The sequence below is a fragment of the Gracilinanus agilis genome, chromosome 1, assembly GCF_016433145.1.
Source record: "Gracilinanus agilis isolate LMUSP501 chromosome 1, AgileGrace, whole genome shotgun sequence".
NCBI classification, from domain to species: Eukaryota; Metazoa; Chordata; class Mammalia; order Didelphimorphia; family Didelphidae; genus Gracilinanus; species Gracilinanus agilis.
In genome coordinates, this window is record NC_058130.1 from 772,184,817 (window position 1) to 772,203,028 (window position 18,212).

Below are 18,212 nucleotides of genomic sequence, written 5' to 3' on the forward strand. Positions count from 1 at the left end.
AATCCAGCCAGGCAGCTACTTAAGATTAGATTTAGGTCCTTCCGAGAAGCGCCGAAGAAATAAACGGTTTACGATGACTCTGGCTGGCTTTATCTGACGTCTCCAGCTGGCCTCGGGCTCCTTCTCCATCAGTCAGGATGGCCACGTGGCTGCCACAGTGAAGACCCCTGGAATGAGCCATTTTTGGAACACCAACAACACTGGAAGGTGCCATGCGGGCTACAGGAAGAAGACACCGTCTTAGATCTCAAGGAGTGAGTACGGTGGAGCTGGGAAGCGAAGGCACGTGGAAGAGTGAGATGAGAGGGTGGAAGATCATAGAGGATGAAGCCGCCACTTGCAAGGGTCAGCGTGGTCAGGGAGGCGGGGCAGGAGAACTGGGAAAGGGCCAAGATGGCAGCTGCTGTCCATAATCCCAAGGAGGGTGCCCGCCGCTGTCATTCACTCTTCAGGCTACCTTAAGACAGCAGATCAAAGCAGGGCGAGCACAGATCACTGGACTGGTGCTAACTGAACTCAACTTTATCCTGGGGTTGGAGAGTTAAATGGAATTAATTCAGCTAATGCTTATTTTTTTTAACCCTCACCTTCCATCTTGAAATCAGTACTGTGTATTGGTTTCAAGGCAGAAGAGTGGTAAGGGCTTGGCATTAAGAGTTAAGTGACTTGCCCAGGGTCACCCAGCTAGGAAGTGTCTGAAGCCAAATTTGAACCCAGGAATTCCTGTCTCTGGCTCTCAGTTCAATGAGCCACCAGCTGCCCCCTCTTAAATGCGTATTGTATGCAAACTCACAGGAAAGGAAATAACCTTTTTTGGGGGGGTTCATTTTGTTTTCTTTAAACCTTCTGTCTTAGAATTATAAGGGCCAGGCAATTAAGGTTTAGTGACTTGCTCACGGTCAAACAGCTAGAAGGTGTCTAAGGTGGGGGTAGTTGGGTAGCTCAGTGGATGGAGAGCCAGGCCTAGAGATGGGAGGTCCTAGGTTCAAATCTAGCCTCAGACACTTCCCAGCTGTGTGACCCTGGGCAAGTCACTTGACCCCCATTGCCTACCCTTACCACTCTTCTGCCTTGGCATCAATACACAGTATTGACTCCAAGACAGAAGGCAAGGGTTTAAAAAAAAGTGTCTAAGGTCAAATTTTAGCCCAGGACTCCCCATCTCCAGAACTGGCTCTCTATCCCCTGAGCTATATAGCTATCCCAGAATGAGCATTTCTTTGAACAGCTACTATATGCCAGGCATTGTGCTAAGCCCCTTACAAATATGATCTCACTTGATCTTCAGGACAACCCTGGGAGGTAGATATTATGACCCTCATTTTATAGTTGAGGGAACTATAAAATTAAACTCATAGTTGATGCAGACAGAGATTAAATGACTTGCCCAGGGTCACATAGTAAGGGTAAGAGACCTGATATGAACACGCCTTTTCTGTCCACTGTGCTATCCTTACTGCTGAACCCTCAGGCTTTAGAGGCTTTCCATGTCTCTGCCCTCTAGCTTTCTTTTCTGTACTGTGTCCCCCAATTAAAGTAGGAGCTCCTACAGAGCAAAGACCGCGTCCCTTTTTCTGTTTGGGTGCCCAGAGTCGAGCACAGTGCTTGACACATAGTAAACAGTTAATAAATTCTATTTACAATCATTTACTCACTCAATCATTCAGATTTGAGTATGATGTTACATAGAGAATTTATTCGTCTTTTTTCAAGGAAGCAGCATGAAATGGAGATTCAGAGTTCGACACAGACACCTCCGTTGGGTTCCTCTCTGCGTATGGAAATGCTTTTGGGGGGAGGGTTTCAATTCAGAATTTAAGAATGAAATTAAATAATACCAAAAAGCCAAAAATGCTCTAAAGAGGCACCGAGTAAAATATTATCTGAATCTGGAGACAGAAGACCGGACTGACCAGGAAGATCATGGAAGACTCTCTTGAGGAAGTAGCATTCGTATTGAGAAGACAGGAGCTCAGCAGATGAATGTGGCAAGTCCAGACATCCCAGCCAGGAGGGAACTGTTAGCACAGAGGAGGCAAAATCTGTTATAAGGAAGAGGATTTTAGCATGTCAGGTCTCCAAGGGAGAGGGGCAGGAGGATAAAAATTCTGGAATGCTGGGAGTAAGTGGGTTCAGACAGTTATAACAGATCCAAAGCCCTTTGGGGCTCAGAAAGGAGACCAGTTTGGGTGGAATGGACCCTTTGTAGAGGTAAACATGGGAACGTGGGTCTAGAGCTGAAAGTGATCTCCCAGCTTTTACAGATGGGGAAATGGAGACCTGGAGAGATTAAGTGACTTGCCCAGAGTCACCCAGGTAGGAAGTAGCAGAGCCAAGATTTGAGCCCATGTCTTCTGCCTAAAGCGAGAAAGAGCAGATGGCAGCAAATGGGAAAAGCCATTAAGTGCCTACCAATTTGGATAGTATTTTGGAGTCAAGAGTTACTGAAGGCTTTTGAGCAAAGGAATCGTTATGTCCCCGAATAGCAGAGGTCCTTCATGTTTGCTGACTTTGGATTGAATGTTACAGAACAGCAATATCCTGGGGGAAGGACTAGGAGCAGAGGGAGAAGGGATGGGGAGGAAAAGTAGGAAGATCCATTAGGAAGGTCTCAAAAGTAGCCTGGATGGGTGGTCTTCAGGAGAGAAGAACAGAGATGAAAATGAATTGATAGGTGGAATGGGTGAAACTCACGGGACCTAATCAAGTTAATAATGAGCATTTATTAAACACTCACTGTGTGCCAGGCACGGTGCTAAGCCATGGAGACAGAAAGGCAAAACAGAGTCCCTGCCCACAAGACTCCTCATAGTCTAATGGGGGGAGAAATGATGCAATCTGGATAAATGAGTCAGATAAAGTATAACTTGGGGATCAATCAATCAATCAATCAATAAACATTTATTAAGTGCCCACTAGGTGCCAGGCATAATGCTAAGTTCTGGATAATCTCTGAGGGAAAGCATTAGCTTAATGGGAGCTGGCAAAGGCTGCTTGTAGAGGTGGGATTTAGCCATCGATTGGCTATGAGAACTGAAAGAGAGGGAGAAATCTAAGGTAAACCCACAGGTTTCTTCAACATTAGAGAGAGGGTAATGGTCACAGGGCTGGAAGAGACCTCTGTGTGGCAGATGACTTTAGCACTAGAGACTCTGGCTGCTTGGGGGTCATCCTCTGTGAGTGTTTCCCTTGTTCTGAGACTTCAAATCCAACTAGCCTCCAAGTACTAGATCTGAGTGCTCATTTGGCTAAGGCATCCTTGAAACACTGATGGATGTGGGAAGCAATGGAAGCTGTCAGGTTTATGCCCTTTGGCCCAAACAATAGTCAAACTGGCAAGCATTTTTTTAACCCTTACTTTCTGTCTTAGAATTAATACTGTGTATTGGTTCCAAGTTAGAAGAGCCATAAGGGCTAAGCAACAGGAGTTAAGTGACTTGCCTAGGGTCACACAGCTAGGAAGTATCCGAGGCCAGATTTGAACTCAGGTCGTCCCATCTCTAGGACTGGCTCTCAAGCTATTGAGCCACCTAGTTGCCTCCATTGGCAAGGATTTATTAAGTGTTACTGAAACGGAGTAGAACTGATATCTTTTCATGATGAGAGCAAGATTCTGTGTGTATATGTGCAAATGTGTGTGCTCACATGTGTACATGCATCAGTGTGTGCTTATATATGTGTGTGTGTGTGTATATATATATATATACATATATATATATTTATACACACACACACATTTGGATGTATCTGTAGTTTGACAAGGACATTTGGGTCAGACAGAGGCTGAGAGGAATGCCTCTATGACAACGGTAGGATACTGATAGTGGCTAGTGTAAGGAATTTGAACTACTGAAATTTTAAAAAAGTTTGGAGAAACAGGTTGAGTCAGACAAATAGTCAACTCCTTGGTGCTCCTTCCATTTTGTTTTCCTAATCTCATACTGCACTGAATAATGTTGGGGCAAATGACTTTCCCAATTATCTCTGCCTCTGGATCTTAGCACTCTATATATAAACATGAAGGTGTTTTAGCTTTTCAAGTGAGCTTTGCTCCCCTCCCAACTCAGACCCTGACTCCTCAGCCCCATGTCAGAATTGCCCATCCCACTACTGAGAGAATCCCTGATTCTGCCCTACCTCTAGTGGAATATGACAGAGGGTGCTAGAGCCCCAAATTGGGATTCTAGTGGAGAGCTAATCCTTGGGGTGTTACTCTGTATTTGGTCTGTTCACCTTGTTTGATTCTAAGTCTCTAATGGTGCAACAAATTCTCACTCCCTGCTCTGGGATGAGACATACCAACACAAAGAAGAGATGGTTGGGGAAAACCCCAAGTTGTGGTAAACAGAGGTTCCCCCTCCTCACTCTTGGATGGTTAGTTATTTTCTCATTTGTCACCTTTAAATGGAAAGAGTTCTCAATCTTGAATCCATAGATCCAACTCTTATGTAACTCTGCCACATCCTAGATGTATCATCCAGGTAATCAATTTACCTTTCCACTCTGGGTTCCTTATCTTTAATACGAGAGGGCTAGATTTGAGTAATGGTTCTCAACTTTTGTTGTATCATGGAAGCTAGGTAGTGTGGTAGATAGAAAGAGAGCTGGCTCCAGAGTCAGGAAGACCTAAGTTCAAATCCAACCTCAGACACTTACTGCTCTGTGACCCTGAGCAAGTCACTTCACCTCTATCTGCCTCTATTTCCTCAAGTATAAAATAAGAGTCATAATAGCATCTATCTCCTAGGGCTGGGTTGGCAAACACACGTTCCAGAGGGAGATACTCCTCTCCCCCTCTCCACCACACCTGAAAACATTTTTCACATCACCTACCCCTCTGCCCAGCAGCCCAATGGGAGCACTTCCTCCCTCCCCTGTCTGGAGTAAGAGGGTAGCTTGCATGCTGTGTGAGGGTTACAGTTTGGGCTCTCGGTCTCTAAAAGGTTCACCATCATTGTGCTAGGGTCATAAGGATAAAATGAAATATTCATAAAGCATTTATTACAGTACCTAACACATAGGAGGCTTTTATTAAATGCTTGTTCCTTCTTTCAAGAACCCCTTTGACAGGCCAGTGAACTTGGACCTTTTCTCAGAATGTTGTTTGTAAAAAAACTAAAAGGAATACTATATTTTGTTTAGAGGTCAATGAAAAGGAAGATGTAATTTTTTTCTCCATTCAAGTTCATGGACCCCCTGACATCTCTACATGAAGCCCAGCTTAATCTTTTAAAGAACCTGGCCATCTTTGGCAGTATTATAGGTAAAATTGAACACTAAGTTACCTTTGATCTGTTTGAATTGGGAGTGGAGACCATGATCCTTGGACTATCCTAGGGTCCTTTCCAGCGCTTAGATCATGATCCTAGGATCCAAGACCTCCAGCCCCATCCCAGTAGTAGATTTCTGACAAATCTTATCTGAATAAGAATGCTAAGAACATCCCAAGGAAGATACCAGATCCTAGAAAAAAACACATCTATTTAACTGTGATTTTAGTACCAATCTGAAAGTTGGCATGAAAGAGGAATTTAAAGATACCTTCCCATGCTCTATCATCCTCTGTAGACCCACCCCTTTCAGTCTTTGTCTGTGTATCCTCCCAAAGAGCAGCCACTGGGTTTTCCCTGCTGTGCCCCTTCCTCAACTATTATTCACTTCTCCTCTAAGACTACCTTTCATTCACTCTATATATGTATAGATGTTATATTTTTCCCACTGAATTAATGTGTATGTGATCTCTTCCATTAGAATGTAAGCTCTATGAGGGCAGGAACTCTCAATTTTTTTTTGTATCCCTAGAGCCTAGCACCAGGCTTGGCATATAGTAGGAACTTCATAAATGTTGTTGATTGAGTGAGTGAGAGAGTGAATTAAATCACCCACTCACTATATTCTGCTGCATCACGCATGGTCTGATATTTTTGCAACATGGGAGGAGAAGCTAACTGGCACAGTAGCTAGAGTACCAAGCCTGAAGTCAGGAAGTCTCATCTTCCTGAGTTCAAATCCAGCCTCAGACACTCAGTAGCTGTGTGACCCTGGACAAGTCATTGAACTCTATGTGCCTCAGTTTTCTCACCTGTAAAATGAGCTGGAGTAGGAAACAGCAAATTACTCTAGTATCTTTGCCAAGAAAACCTAGATGATGAAGAGTCATAGATAACCAAAATGACTGAACAACAACAACGACACGTCCTCCTTAAGTCATCAGAGGTTAAGTGACTATTCCAGAGTCTAATGACCAGTTTGGCTCTAATGAGTCAAAACACCACAAATCACACACCACACACTCTAGAACAGTGATTCTCAAAGTGGGTGCCACCGCCCCCTGGTGGGTGCTGCAGTGATCCTGGGAGCGGTGATGGCCACAGGTACATTTATCTTTCCTATTACTTGCTAGTAAAATTTAAAAAAATTAATTTTCAGGGGGCTAAGTAATATTTTTTTTCTGGAAAGGGGGCGGTAGGCCGAAAAAATCTGGGAATTTTTTTTTTCTAGAGCCTAAGATCCCAGAGAGAAGATATTGGTATTGTCTTTGTATGTGTCTCACCACATGGAATCAACTTATGAGGTTAAGTGATTTACCCCATTACACAGCCACAACATGGCAAAAACAAGACTTGAACCCACTTATTTCTGGCAGGGCTCTTAAGTCCAGCTTTATCCACAATGTGAGGCTGTTTCATGCCTCATCACTGTCTGTCAGCCCTATATGGAGTAAAGGATCCTGTATAGGGCATAAATCCTCATTGAACTGAATCAAATCAAATAGAACATAAACTCCTTGAAGGCAGCAGCTATTGCCTTTTGTATCACCCAGGACCATGCATAGTGCCCTACAGATAAATTGTCAGAAATGTTTGTCAGATTTAATTGTGTCAAGCTGAACCTAGTAGAAGGGAAGCTTCTTTTCTTTTTCTTTTTGAAAATTTTATTTAATTAATTAATTTAGAATAGTTTTCCATGGTGTAATTAAATAAGGGGCTGTAGCTAATAATTGTAATAATAGGAGAAGGAGCTAGCTATGAAGAAGAAGGTATAGGCCAGTACCAGGGCTGGGTTTGAGATTGTGAATGTAATGTATCAAGGATCCAGCACCCAGGCTAGCAGAGGAATAGGAGAAACTCTCTCTTGCTAGGCACCAAGCTCCTTCAAGATGAATATTCTACATCCCCTGTCCTGATGAGGAAGCGACTTCCAACTGGTATATATAGAAGTTAGACAGGAAGGGAATATGGCTCTTCCTATTCAACAGTAATGGAGTTTATCCCTGCTGCAGCTCTTCAGAATCTTCAGGTCGATGTCCCTGCTTGGCCTTAGATGGGGTAGGCAATAACCACAAAGTTCTTAGATTAAAGCTAAGGAGTTTATTGATAAATGGGGTATAGGTGAAAGGGTATTGGAAAGAAGGTTAGGTAAAACTAAGAACTAAGGACAGATGACTTTTCAGACTTAAGATGCTGAAGGGCCTTTCCTGAATGCTCCTCTGCTGACCCGGGGTGGACAGCCCTGGGTCAGAATGATGTGGTCTCTTTGATGAATAAAATTATATTTTGGTTAAAAGATGGTTTGGTTTGCCAGAAGAGATATCAGTATTGGCCTGCAGAGTTAGTTTGTTTCTATCTAGACTAAATTACCCACGTTCCCGCTCCCTCCACCTTGGGTCCCACACCCAAAGAGGTAGAAGGGCAAAGTGAGAAGTGATGTAAGTAAGGATCTGTAAGCTCTTTTATACCCTGGCTTCCAACTGCCAAGTGACACAAGCCCCCTGGCTCATGCCAGGTTCCACATTCTAACTAGGGCAAACTGCCAAGTTGCCCCATGCAAATGCAGCAGTATGATTTTCCATAATACAATGGTTACAAGATTCATGTTCTTTCCCTCCCCTTCCCCCACTCCCTCCCATAGCCAATAAGCAATTACACTGGGTTTTCCATGTGTCATTGATCAAGATCTATTTCCATATTATTGATATTTGCACTAGGGTGATCATTTAGGGTCTACGTCCCAAATCCTATCCCCATCGACCCTTGTGATCAAACAGTTGTTTTTCTTCTGTGTTTCTACTCCCATGGTTCTTCCTCTGGATATGGATAGAATGGAAGCTTCTTGAGGGCAGGGACTGTCTTTATTTTTATCTTATATCTATGGCACTTAGCATAGTCCCTGGCACAGCACTAGCAAAGATACTATAGTAGTTTGGCATTTCCTCTCCAGTTTATTTTATAGATGAGTAAACTGTGGCAAACAGGGCTAAGCATAGGTTTTTTTATGCTTCTTGAGTTGAATTTAATTAAATTAGCCCCATGATACAAAGAAATTATGAGTGCAAACTCAGGAATCATCTAATCTAGCCATATCCCAAAGCAGGAATTCCTCCATAATCTACTGTAACAGTGGTTATTCAATCCTTTCCTGAATACCTAAAGTGATAGATCACTCACTAACCCTTTAGACATTCTGACTTGTGCTCTCAAATACTCAAAGGAAACCATGATCTTATCAATGCTCATAGACTCTACAAGTCATTAAATGCGACCCATCCCTGCCTGCCAATCTTGGGCAATTTTTGCCAATGGCTCTGCATAATATCATTACCAGAGAGTCACCTAATGTGCAGGAAGCCTTCTGGGACTCGCAATGGCATTGCAAAGATAGAAGCTATTCACAAGTTATCTCATACACATCCAAGTGTTGTTTCCTAAGAGCCAGATCGCAATCTAAGAAGTTCTTATAACTCCCAAATGCATAGCACAGAGCTGAGCACTTAGCAGACTCCCAAGAAATACCTGAGCATTAATTAGTTAACGTACTGGAGAGAAAAGAATGCATCAAGCATTCCCTTGACTCCTAAAATCCTTCAACCAACTAATCCATCATCATTGGCAAATTAGGAGATTGTGCCTGTATTGACATTCCTGTTCTTTCCCTAATGGGGTTGCTTTTAACATTTAACTGATGCAAACTATCTTGATTAGTCCCTGAGATGGTGTTTGTTGAACAAAGCAAAATGGAGCTCGGCTGTTGTTGGGTTTTTGTACATGTTATCTCTTTTGACATACCTATAAGGTAGTTTACAGCAGGGTTATCATTTCCATGTTCCAGAAGAGGAAACAGAGGCATAGAGAGATGAATTAACTTACCAAAAATCATATAGTATATGGCAGACTGGTCATTTGAATCAGATCTCTGACTCCACAGTGCACTTCCCTAATGGTCCTCAGCATGCTTCCTACATGGTACCTCTAAGAACTGATCAATATTTTAAGGGGAAGTGTTACTAGTATATTTTGGAAGCAACCAGATGGATAGTCAGAAAAACCAGAGTTCAAATCTGGCCTAAGACACTTACTAGCTGTGTGATGCTGGTCAAGTCACTTAACCACTATTTGCTTTAATCCACTAGAGAAAGGCATGACAAACCACTTCAATATCTTTGCCAAGAAAATCCCAGGGATGGTATTGCCAATGCTATGGTCCACAGGGACACAGAAAATTGGACACAACTGAATGACAAATTATTATTGCTATTTTTGTTGTTGTTGTTTTTGGAAGAGATTCATTTTTCTGAGTTGATTTAGAAGGATTTACTATCAAGAGATAGGAAAGACTGAGATGACTGATCAATAGAGATCCTTCCCAATCCTCTGGTAGGAAACCTCTAGTCAGGCCCACGATCTGTCAACTTTCATTTAAATTTCATTGGTCCCTTAATCGTCTTTACTCTCTTGAATCCACATTACAGAGAGCCATTCAAAGAATCTTCCCAAGAAAAAAAGATCAATCCTGTCTCTCTCTAGCTTAAAAACCTTTATGAGCTCCCTTTTGCCTCTATGATAAAATCCTCACTCTTCAGCCTGGCATTTAAAGTTCTTCATTAATGACCTTTTCTAATATCCTTAAGTGTAAGTGTCCTTTTCTTATTCAAACAATCTTATTCACTTATGTGTGTTGTATTCCCCATTTCCTTAAGGTCTGTTATTGTTCAGGAATGTCTAACTCTCTGTGACCTTATTTGGAGTTTTCTTACCAAAGATCCTGGAGTGATTTACCATTTCCTTCTCCAGGTCATTTTACAGATGAGGAACTGAGGCAAACAGGGTTAAATGACTTGCCCAAGGTCACACAACTAATAAGTTCCTGAGGCCAGATTTGAACTTGGTAAGATGAGTCTTCCTTACTGCAGGCCAGACATTCTATCCACTATACCACCTAGTTGCTCAATGTTAAGGGCAGAAACTATTTAATTTTTGTCTTTGTCCCCCTCCCCCTGTCCCCACCCCAAAAGTATGAAACAATGAATAAGAGCTGGCCATCTCACCTTCATCAGACTCTGATTTCAAGTCTTGCCTCTGGTCTATACTGTATGCCCCTGGGCAAGTCAATCTTTTCCCCTCTCAGTGCTCCAGGCAACTAATTCTCTCTAAGATTCTAAGTTTCAGAGCAGATTACTGCATTGACAGGAGAAGTTGCCTCCCTAGCATCTGGGAATTCATAAGTCTAAGAAAAACAAAAACAAAAACAAAACACAGCGACTTGCCCTTACTCTTAAATACTCAACTGAAACTGTGATCCTACCAATTTTCATAGTCCCTTCAAGATGAAGATGGCGACCCATCCCTGCTCACTCATCTTGTGCAACTCTTGTCCATCTCCCTACATAATTTCACCACTAGGGGGTCACCCAATGTGCTGGAAGACTGTAGATTTCATCTGACATTACAAGGATATTAGAAGGGAGAGGCAATTCATCACTTAGCTCTTGCTCTCACTCCATGATGAGACCATCTTATACTTGAGATTCTACATTTCATGGACAATTTCTTTTATTGGAGTCTTCTTTTCAGTCTCTTGTTGGCTTTGGGTTGCAACCTTCTCACATCCCCCATGCACTTCACTATCACCCTTTTAGAGAGATTTAGCTTTTAGTTACTGGGAGACTAAAGCATTCCGTGACTCGTAGCTTTGATAAACTTGGTACTAAAAAGACACATTGTCAAGATTATGATGAGTAAAGAAATGAATAACCTGTAGACCATGTCCATTTGCCCATATATGGACAGATAAATAGATAGAAAGATAGACAGACAGATAGATACATGCATACATGGATGGATGGATGGATGGATGGATGGATAGATGTACTTATTTATATCAATAGAGACCTATAAAATTCTACATATAGTTCTTTCTCTACATGTAGTTTTAAAAATGTACATCTATAAATGAAGATATCGATTTTATAGATCTGTAAAAATTAAGATATTTTCCCTACCTTAGTCTGCCAGTTCTTTGTCTAATGGAACAGCTAGGTAGATAGAATGCTCCATCTGGAATGAGGAGGAAACTATACTGCCTGGAGAATGGAGGTAGGTGGGGCTGTTTGTGTTTTAAACAGAAAACCTCCGAAAGAGAAACAACAGAAAAATATGCTGAACATCCTTGTTGGGATACAAATTGCCGGCAGAAGGGAAAAGCAGAGGTAGACCATCATCGATAAAAGATAGGGGTTGGACAAGATGAAGTTCCTTCCCTTTTTAAATGTACGAGCCTATGATTTTTTAAGCTCCCACTACAAGCCAAATCTGATTCAAATATGTCTTTATTCTACTAGCTGTGTGACTCTGGGCAAATTATTTTATCTCTTTGACCCTTCGTTCCTTCATACATAAAATGGAGATAATAGTAGCACCTACTTTCCTGAGCTATTTTTGAGGATCAAAGGAGATATTTGTAAAATGCTTTGCAAGCCTTAAAGTGAAAAATAAATATGCATATATTAGCATATGATATATAGTAATAATACATAAATACATATATGTGTGCTTTAATTATTAATTATTATTATATTGAGTAGTGCACTGGGCTTGGAATCAGGAAGGCTTATCTTCATGAGTTCAAATCTGGTCTCACATACTTACTAGCTGTATGACCCTGGGCAAATCACTTCACCATGTTGGTCTCAGTTTCCTTATCTGTAAAGTGGACTGGAGAAGGAAATGGCAAAGCACTCCAGTATCTCTGCCAAGAAAACCCTAAATAGAGTCATGAAGAGTTAGACATGACTGAAACAACTGATGAACAAAAATTATTATAGAGCTACAGATACCGACATAGATTTTTGGCATGCAAGGCTGTAAGTTTTTATTCAGTGATAGAAACTAGGCTGAGTATGTGTTAGACAAAGAAAGGCAAAAACAATCCCTGCCCTCAAGGAGTTTACAGTCTAATGGGGAAGACATTCAGACTAGACATAGAGATGAATGAGTTATCATAGGTAAAGCAATTTGCAAACTTTAGAGCCACATATAAATAACTTTCATTCTGTAGACAGAGATCTTGGACAGACCGCAAATGGACAATATTTCAGCCTTGCAATTAAGCAGAAGGAGGAAAACAGGCTAAATTGTCATGGGAAATGTGCAATCCTTGAATGCAGGGGTTCTTGTGAGTCTCTGGAGAAAAGACTGGATTTTTTTGCCTTTCTTGGTATCTCCAAATCTTAGCACAGTGCCTGGCATGTAATAGGTACTTAATAAATATTAGTTGACTGATTGATTGATTGGTTGGTTGGTGAAGCCAGTGGACCCCTTCTCTGAATGTATTTAAATGTATAAAATTAACACATAGAATAACAAAGGAAGCCAATTATGTTGAAATGTAGTCATAGAAAAAATTTTCGATGTTCAGCAGCCATAGAAGTTGAGTGACCCTTTAAGACATACACCTTGCATATAGTAGGCATTTAGTAATTGTTTGTTGAATAGAATGGAAAAACTGCTAAAAGAAAGGCCAAGGCCAAGGTCGTTTCAATTCCAGACACTTGGCAGGATCCCAGGCTGTGGATGTCAGCTCCAGAATTGGAGAACAGAGGGGCCAGGAGGTCACCCACCAAGTTGTAATAACAAAGGACGTGTGCCGTCAAGGCTCGTAGAGGAAACATCGAGTTATGACAACCCATGACCCAACACATACAAGACAAGAATGAGAAAGAAACAATACTGTCTGGAGAATGGAGGTGGGGTGTGATCATTTGTGTATTAAACAAAGAAAGCCCCAGAAGGAGAAATAACAGGAAACCATAGTGAAAGTCCTTGTTGGGATACAAATTGCCAGTGATGTTTTGTTGGGGCAGGGAGAAGTAGAGTTAGACCAGCATCAGTAAAAGATGGAGGTTGGGCAAGATCAAGCCCCTTTCCAAATCCAAGGAACCTATGATTTATTAAACTCCTACTATGGGACAATTTCTAGTCTACTAGCAAACTACCCTGTGTAATCGTTGGATTATAAACTGAGACCTAGAAGGTACCATAAAGGACATCAAGTCTAACCATCTAACTTTATAGAATAAGAAACTGAGTCAAGAAAAGATTAAGGATTTGCTCAACGTCACAGGGTGATAATTGTTTCAGGCAGGGTTTGAACCTAGCATAGGCCAGCACCCAGCTTCTCTCTGAAATGATTTTAATTTTAATTTTAACCTCAATATTATTCCATCGATATCATACGTAGGTTCGTGGAATACACTAGTCCTTGAAGGATCAAATTTGTAGACCGCTCAAAAGGCAATGAAGAGGCACATAGTGGGAGTGAATTTCCAACAAGAAGTCATGTTGGGGGGAATCATTAGAGGAGTTTGTGACTAGAAAAGGATGTAGGTGTGTTGAGCACACAAGGGAACAAGCAATCAACTCAGCAAAACTTATGAAGTATTTATGACATACTAGGAATTGTGCCAGACCCTTGAGATCAAAGATAAAAATGTAACGGGCCTTCCCCTCAGGGAGCTTATGTTCCATTGGTGGAGGTACCATGTAGATACGGAAGTGCATGGAAGAGGCAATCAAGGGATGCCCCCCTGTGATCCACTGGTACTCATGCAATGTTAAGATATTTAAGAGATGGCTAACCCCAAGAAAATTCACTTCTGGTCATTCCATCCAGTGGCCTGAGCAGGGTTATACTCAGTTTGTTAAATGGAAGTCATATTAATGAGTATTTATTTCGTACCTTCTTTGTACTCAGGCCCTGTGCCTGAGATAGATTTTAGAAAAGAATAAGTGTGGCTTTGGAAAAAGTGGGAGAAGGAGGGGTAACGTGTCTGGGCCTCCTCCTCCTGACACCCACATACCATACTGCCTGCTAGCCAGGGTGGTCCTCCATTCAGGCTTTTTCCCTTCTTTATACTCTGGAAGGATTTCAGAATTATTGGGGAGGTAAAACCACCTTCTGTAAGCCAGGACTTGGGGTAGCAGCAGACATGAGTTCTGAGGGGAAGGAAATGAATCCTCAGCCAAATTAGGCCAAGCAAAACCTGATCTCTCTGAGGGGAAATTATTTAAATAGCAACGAAATCAATTTCCATGGCATTAAATATTCTGGTCTGTGTTTTAATTGAGACGATTACGTATTCCCCAAAAAGAGAAATGCAGAAATGCTATTTGGAGAGTGCTCGGTGCTCGAGTGCTCTCTCTCTCTCTCTCTCTCTCTCTCTCTCTCTCTCTCTCTCTCTCCTTCTTTCTCTCTCTCCCTCTCTCTCTCTCTCCCTCTCTCTCGCTTCCTCTTTCTCTCTCTCTTCCTCTTTCTCTCTCTCTTCCTCTTTCTCTCTCTCTTCCTCTTCCTCTCTCTTCCTCTCTTTCTCTTTCTCTCTCTCCCTCAATCTCTCTCTTGAACTCTTTCTTCCTCTTTCTCTCTCTCTCTTTCACTTTCTCTCTTTTTTCTCTTAAACTCTCGCTTTTTTTCTCCTTTCCTCCTCCTGCTTCCTCCTCCTGCTGCCCCTCATAAGCTGATCCTAAGAAAAGATATTTGAGGCTTTAGATAGCCTGTCCCCAGTTAGCCTGCCTCAAAGCAATCCTTCAGCTTTAATCCCAAACTGGTTATATTGTATGCTATAAAACAAGAAGGTAACCAGTGTTTTAGGAGTTCACTTATATTCTTGAATAGAAAGGATTCTGTAATCTTTAAGAGATAATAATTTATGTCCTAAGCTCTGACATCCCCTGTTCAAAGTCTCTCCCAGCCCTACCATTCCCTGTTCTAAGATTCTTCCAAGTTTGGAGTCAGAGCCATCTGCCTCTGTCATTTACCTTAAGGAGTAGGACAATGGGCAGTGGTGGCTTATCATTGTGGAACTCATCTTTTAATTTAAATTTTTTAATTTAATTTAATTTAAATTTAATTTAATTGTAATTTTCCCAGCATGAAAACTTCCTTCTGCCCTTCCACAATTCTGTGAATCCATTGGAATAAGTACTTCTCCCTCCTTCCCATCCATGCCTCCATTCTCTCATCCTATATGACTCTTTTACTGTTTGCCCATGTTCTCCCAACAGCCTTCCATGAGTAAGAGAGGGCAGCATCCTGGAGGCTTCCTCCAGATCTCAGCATTACATATCAATATGCTCTATAGAAAGAAGGATGGAGATGCCCAGCTGCCCCTTTTGCTTTATTTCTATTCTGGTCAGCCCCCCCCCAGGATGGGATTATGATGTCCTTGAGGTCCTAGGATTGTTTCACTTTTGTCTTCATATCTTTCTGGCATGTGTGGGCATTTAATAAATGTTGGCTGATTGACCGATTGAACATTGGATACCAACCAAGACAAAATGGAGTAGCGCGAGATCTGGTGTGGGAGGGAGGAGGGAAATTACAGGGATGGGGGGTAACATGAATCTGGGCAAAAGCCCTTCAGGGCAATTTATCCAGAGTTGACCTGGTGAAGCAAGAAGAGTACGAGAAAAAAGCAGGTTAAAGATGAGAAGCGTATTCCATGAGATAAGGTCCCTCAGACTATGGGATCCTAGATTTGGAGACAGAAAAGTCATTTAGTCCAAGTCATCATTTATTTACAGGGTGGGAACATGAGGACCATGGAGGAGAAGTAGTTTGCTTGAGATGAGTCAGTCAATAAACTTTTCTTAAGCATGTAGTATGTGCCAAACTCTGGAGATATGAAGAAAAGTAAATGAGGTCTCTGCCCTCAAGAAGCTCAGAAAGGGAAGAAAATAAGCAAACAGCAAAATTACAAAGTCACTCAGATACTAAGAGATAGGTAAAATTTGAATCCAGGTCCTCTGACTCTAAATTCAGTGATGGTTATAGAGCTTAATTATTTTGGTTTGGGGTTGCCTGTGAAACTTGAATCCAGGTCCTCTGACTCTAAATTCAATGATGGTTATAGAGCTTAATTATTTTGGTTTGAGGTTGCTCAAGGCAGGAGGAGGATTATTTGTTTGCTATACCCTGGATGTGGACAGTACAGTAGATAGAGCACCTGGCCTGGAGTCAGGAAGACTTGAGTTTACATCTAGTCTCACCCTAGGCAAGTCACTTAACCTTGTTTGCCTCAGTTTCCTCCTCTGGAAAATGAGAGAAGGAAATAGCAGCCTGCTCCACTGTCTGTGCCAAGAAAAATCCAAATGGGTCATGAAGAGTTGGACACAACAACAACAACCCTGGATAAGAGAAGGCTAAAGGGGCAGTGATTCCCTAACATTTGGCAGTGGAGTGTCACCGTGGGGCACGGGGCTGCCATGGAACTGGGTCTTCGAGAGAAAGGAAGCTTATGGACAGGGGCTTTGAAGAGATGCTCCTTGAGTCAAAGTCTTGAGTTAGTGTCATTAATTATGCAGGTATGGCTCAAACTGAAGTAGGGAGAGCTTAGAGTACAGTCTCTGAGTCTTAGAACAGCAGCAAAGGGGAGACAGCTGTGTTCCTGTTACTAAAAAAAGCATGACTGCTTGGAATTACAAATTAAATCAGTCCCTGAACTGATTTAAAACACATTGAAGTAGACTCTAGATGCTGGTGTGAGAGGCGTCTTGGTAGAAGATGGTCCTCGAGTGGGAGCTGGGTAGAAAGTTAGATACCCATCAAGTGGTTTAGGAAGACAGAGTCTATGCAAGGGATAGAGAAGGAAGAAGGAAGTGACCAGGACTTTGGAGCCCAGGCAAGTGCAGAAGAAAGCCAGAGCATGGTCCAAAGCAAAGTGAATTATGGGAATAAGTATGTATGGAGTCTGAGACAATCTGGTATTGACAACCCTAAAAGGTTCAGAGGAATTCAAGGCAAGAGGGAGGACTTGCATCAGTGGGTTGTGCCATGATCTACAGATCACCCTCATATATTCATATCAGTACTTAGCAGCAATTATTAAATCATCATTGTGATATAGTGGAAAGAGCTCCAGATTTAGAGGATGTAGGGGCACTTAGGTAGCACAATGGATAGAGCCAGTCTGGAAGTAGGGAGTACCTGGGTTGAATCTGACCTCCGACACATCCAAGCTGTGTGACCTGGGGCAAGTCACTTAACCCCCATTGTTTAGCCCTTGCCATTTGTCTGTCTTAGAATTGATACTAAGACAGAAGGTAGGGAGCATCTAGTAGATAGGGAGCCAGGTTTAGAAATAGGAGGTCCTGGGTTTAAATCTGGCCTCAGATACTTCCTACCTATGGGATTCTGGGCAAATCACTTAACCCCCACTGCCTAGCCCTTACTGCTTTTTTTGCCCTGGAACCAATATGTAGTAATGATTCTAAAGTAAGAATTTTTTTTTATCTCTGAAGGCAATTTGTTTTACTTAAAGATAGTTATAGTTGTTAAGAAATGCTTCCTAAAAATCAATCCAATAAAGGATTTTAAAAACAAAAGAAAAATGTTAAAAGAGTTTTTTTTTAAAAAATTGAGGAATTTCTTTCAAATTTTGCTTCTGGTACTTACCAACCATGTGATCTTGGACAAGTCACTTATTCTTCATGGATCTTATTTTCTTCATCAGTAAAATAAAAGGGTTAGACTAAATGGCTACTCAATCCCTTCCCCCTCCACACAGGTGATTCTACAATCTGGATGGACAAGTTCTAGAATCTCTGCAAGGGAAGAGAGAGTCCCTGGTGAAGGAAAAGATGTTAAGAATTTAGGATGGGAATAAAAGTTCATAGGATGATAAATTTAGAATTGAAAAGTACTGCTTCCCTTCCCAGGTTCTAGCATCTTCTCCTCTCAGATTGCCTTTTATTTTCTTTCTCTCTCTTTCTACCTGTCTCTCTGTCTTGGTCTCTCTTCTCTCTGTCTCTATATATTTAGATAGATAGAGGGATAGATAGATAAAAGTCAGAGAGATAGATGATAGATAGATAGATAGATAGATAGATAGATAGATAGATAGATAGATAAACAGATGGACATGGACAGATGAAGGGATGGAA

General features: G+C 41.7%; 1 protein-coding gene across 1 annotated transcript in view; it reads left to right on the top strand.

Moving 5' to 3' along the window:
- The first annotated feature begins 212 nt into the window (after positions 1 to 212).
- SEZ6L (seizure related 6 homolog like) overlaps positions 213 to 18,212 on the top strand; it is a 111,268-nt gene continuing 93,268 nt past the window's right edge. The window contains exon 1 of the mRNA XM_044685472.1: positions 213 to 354. Within this exon, the coding sequence (XP_044541407.1) occupies positions 213 to 354 (142 nt within the window). The remainder of the gene's footprint in view (positions 355 to 18,212) is intronic.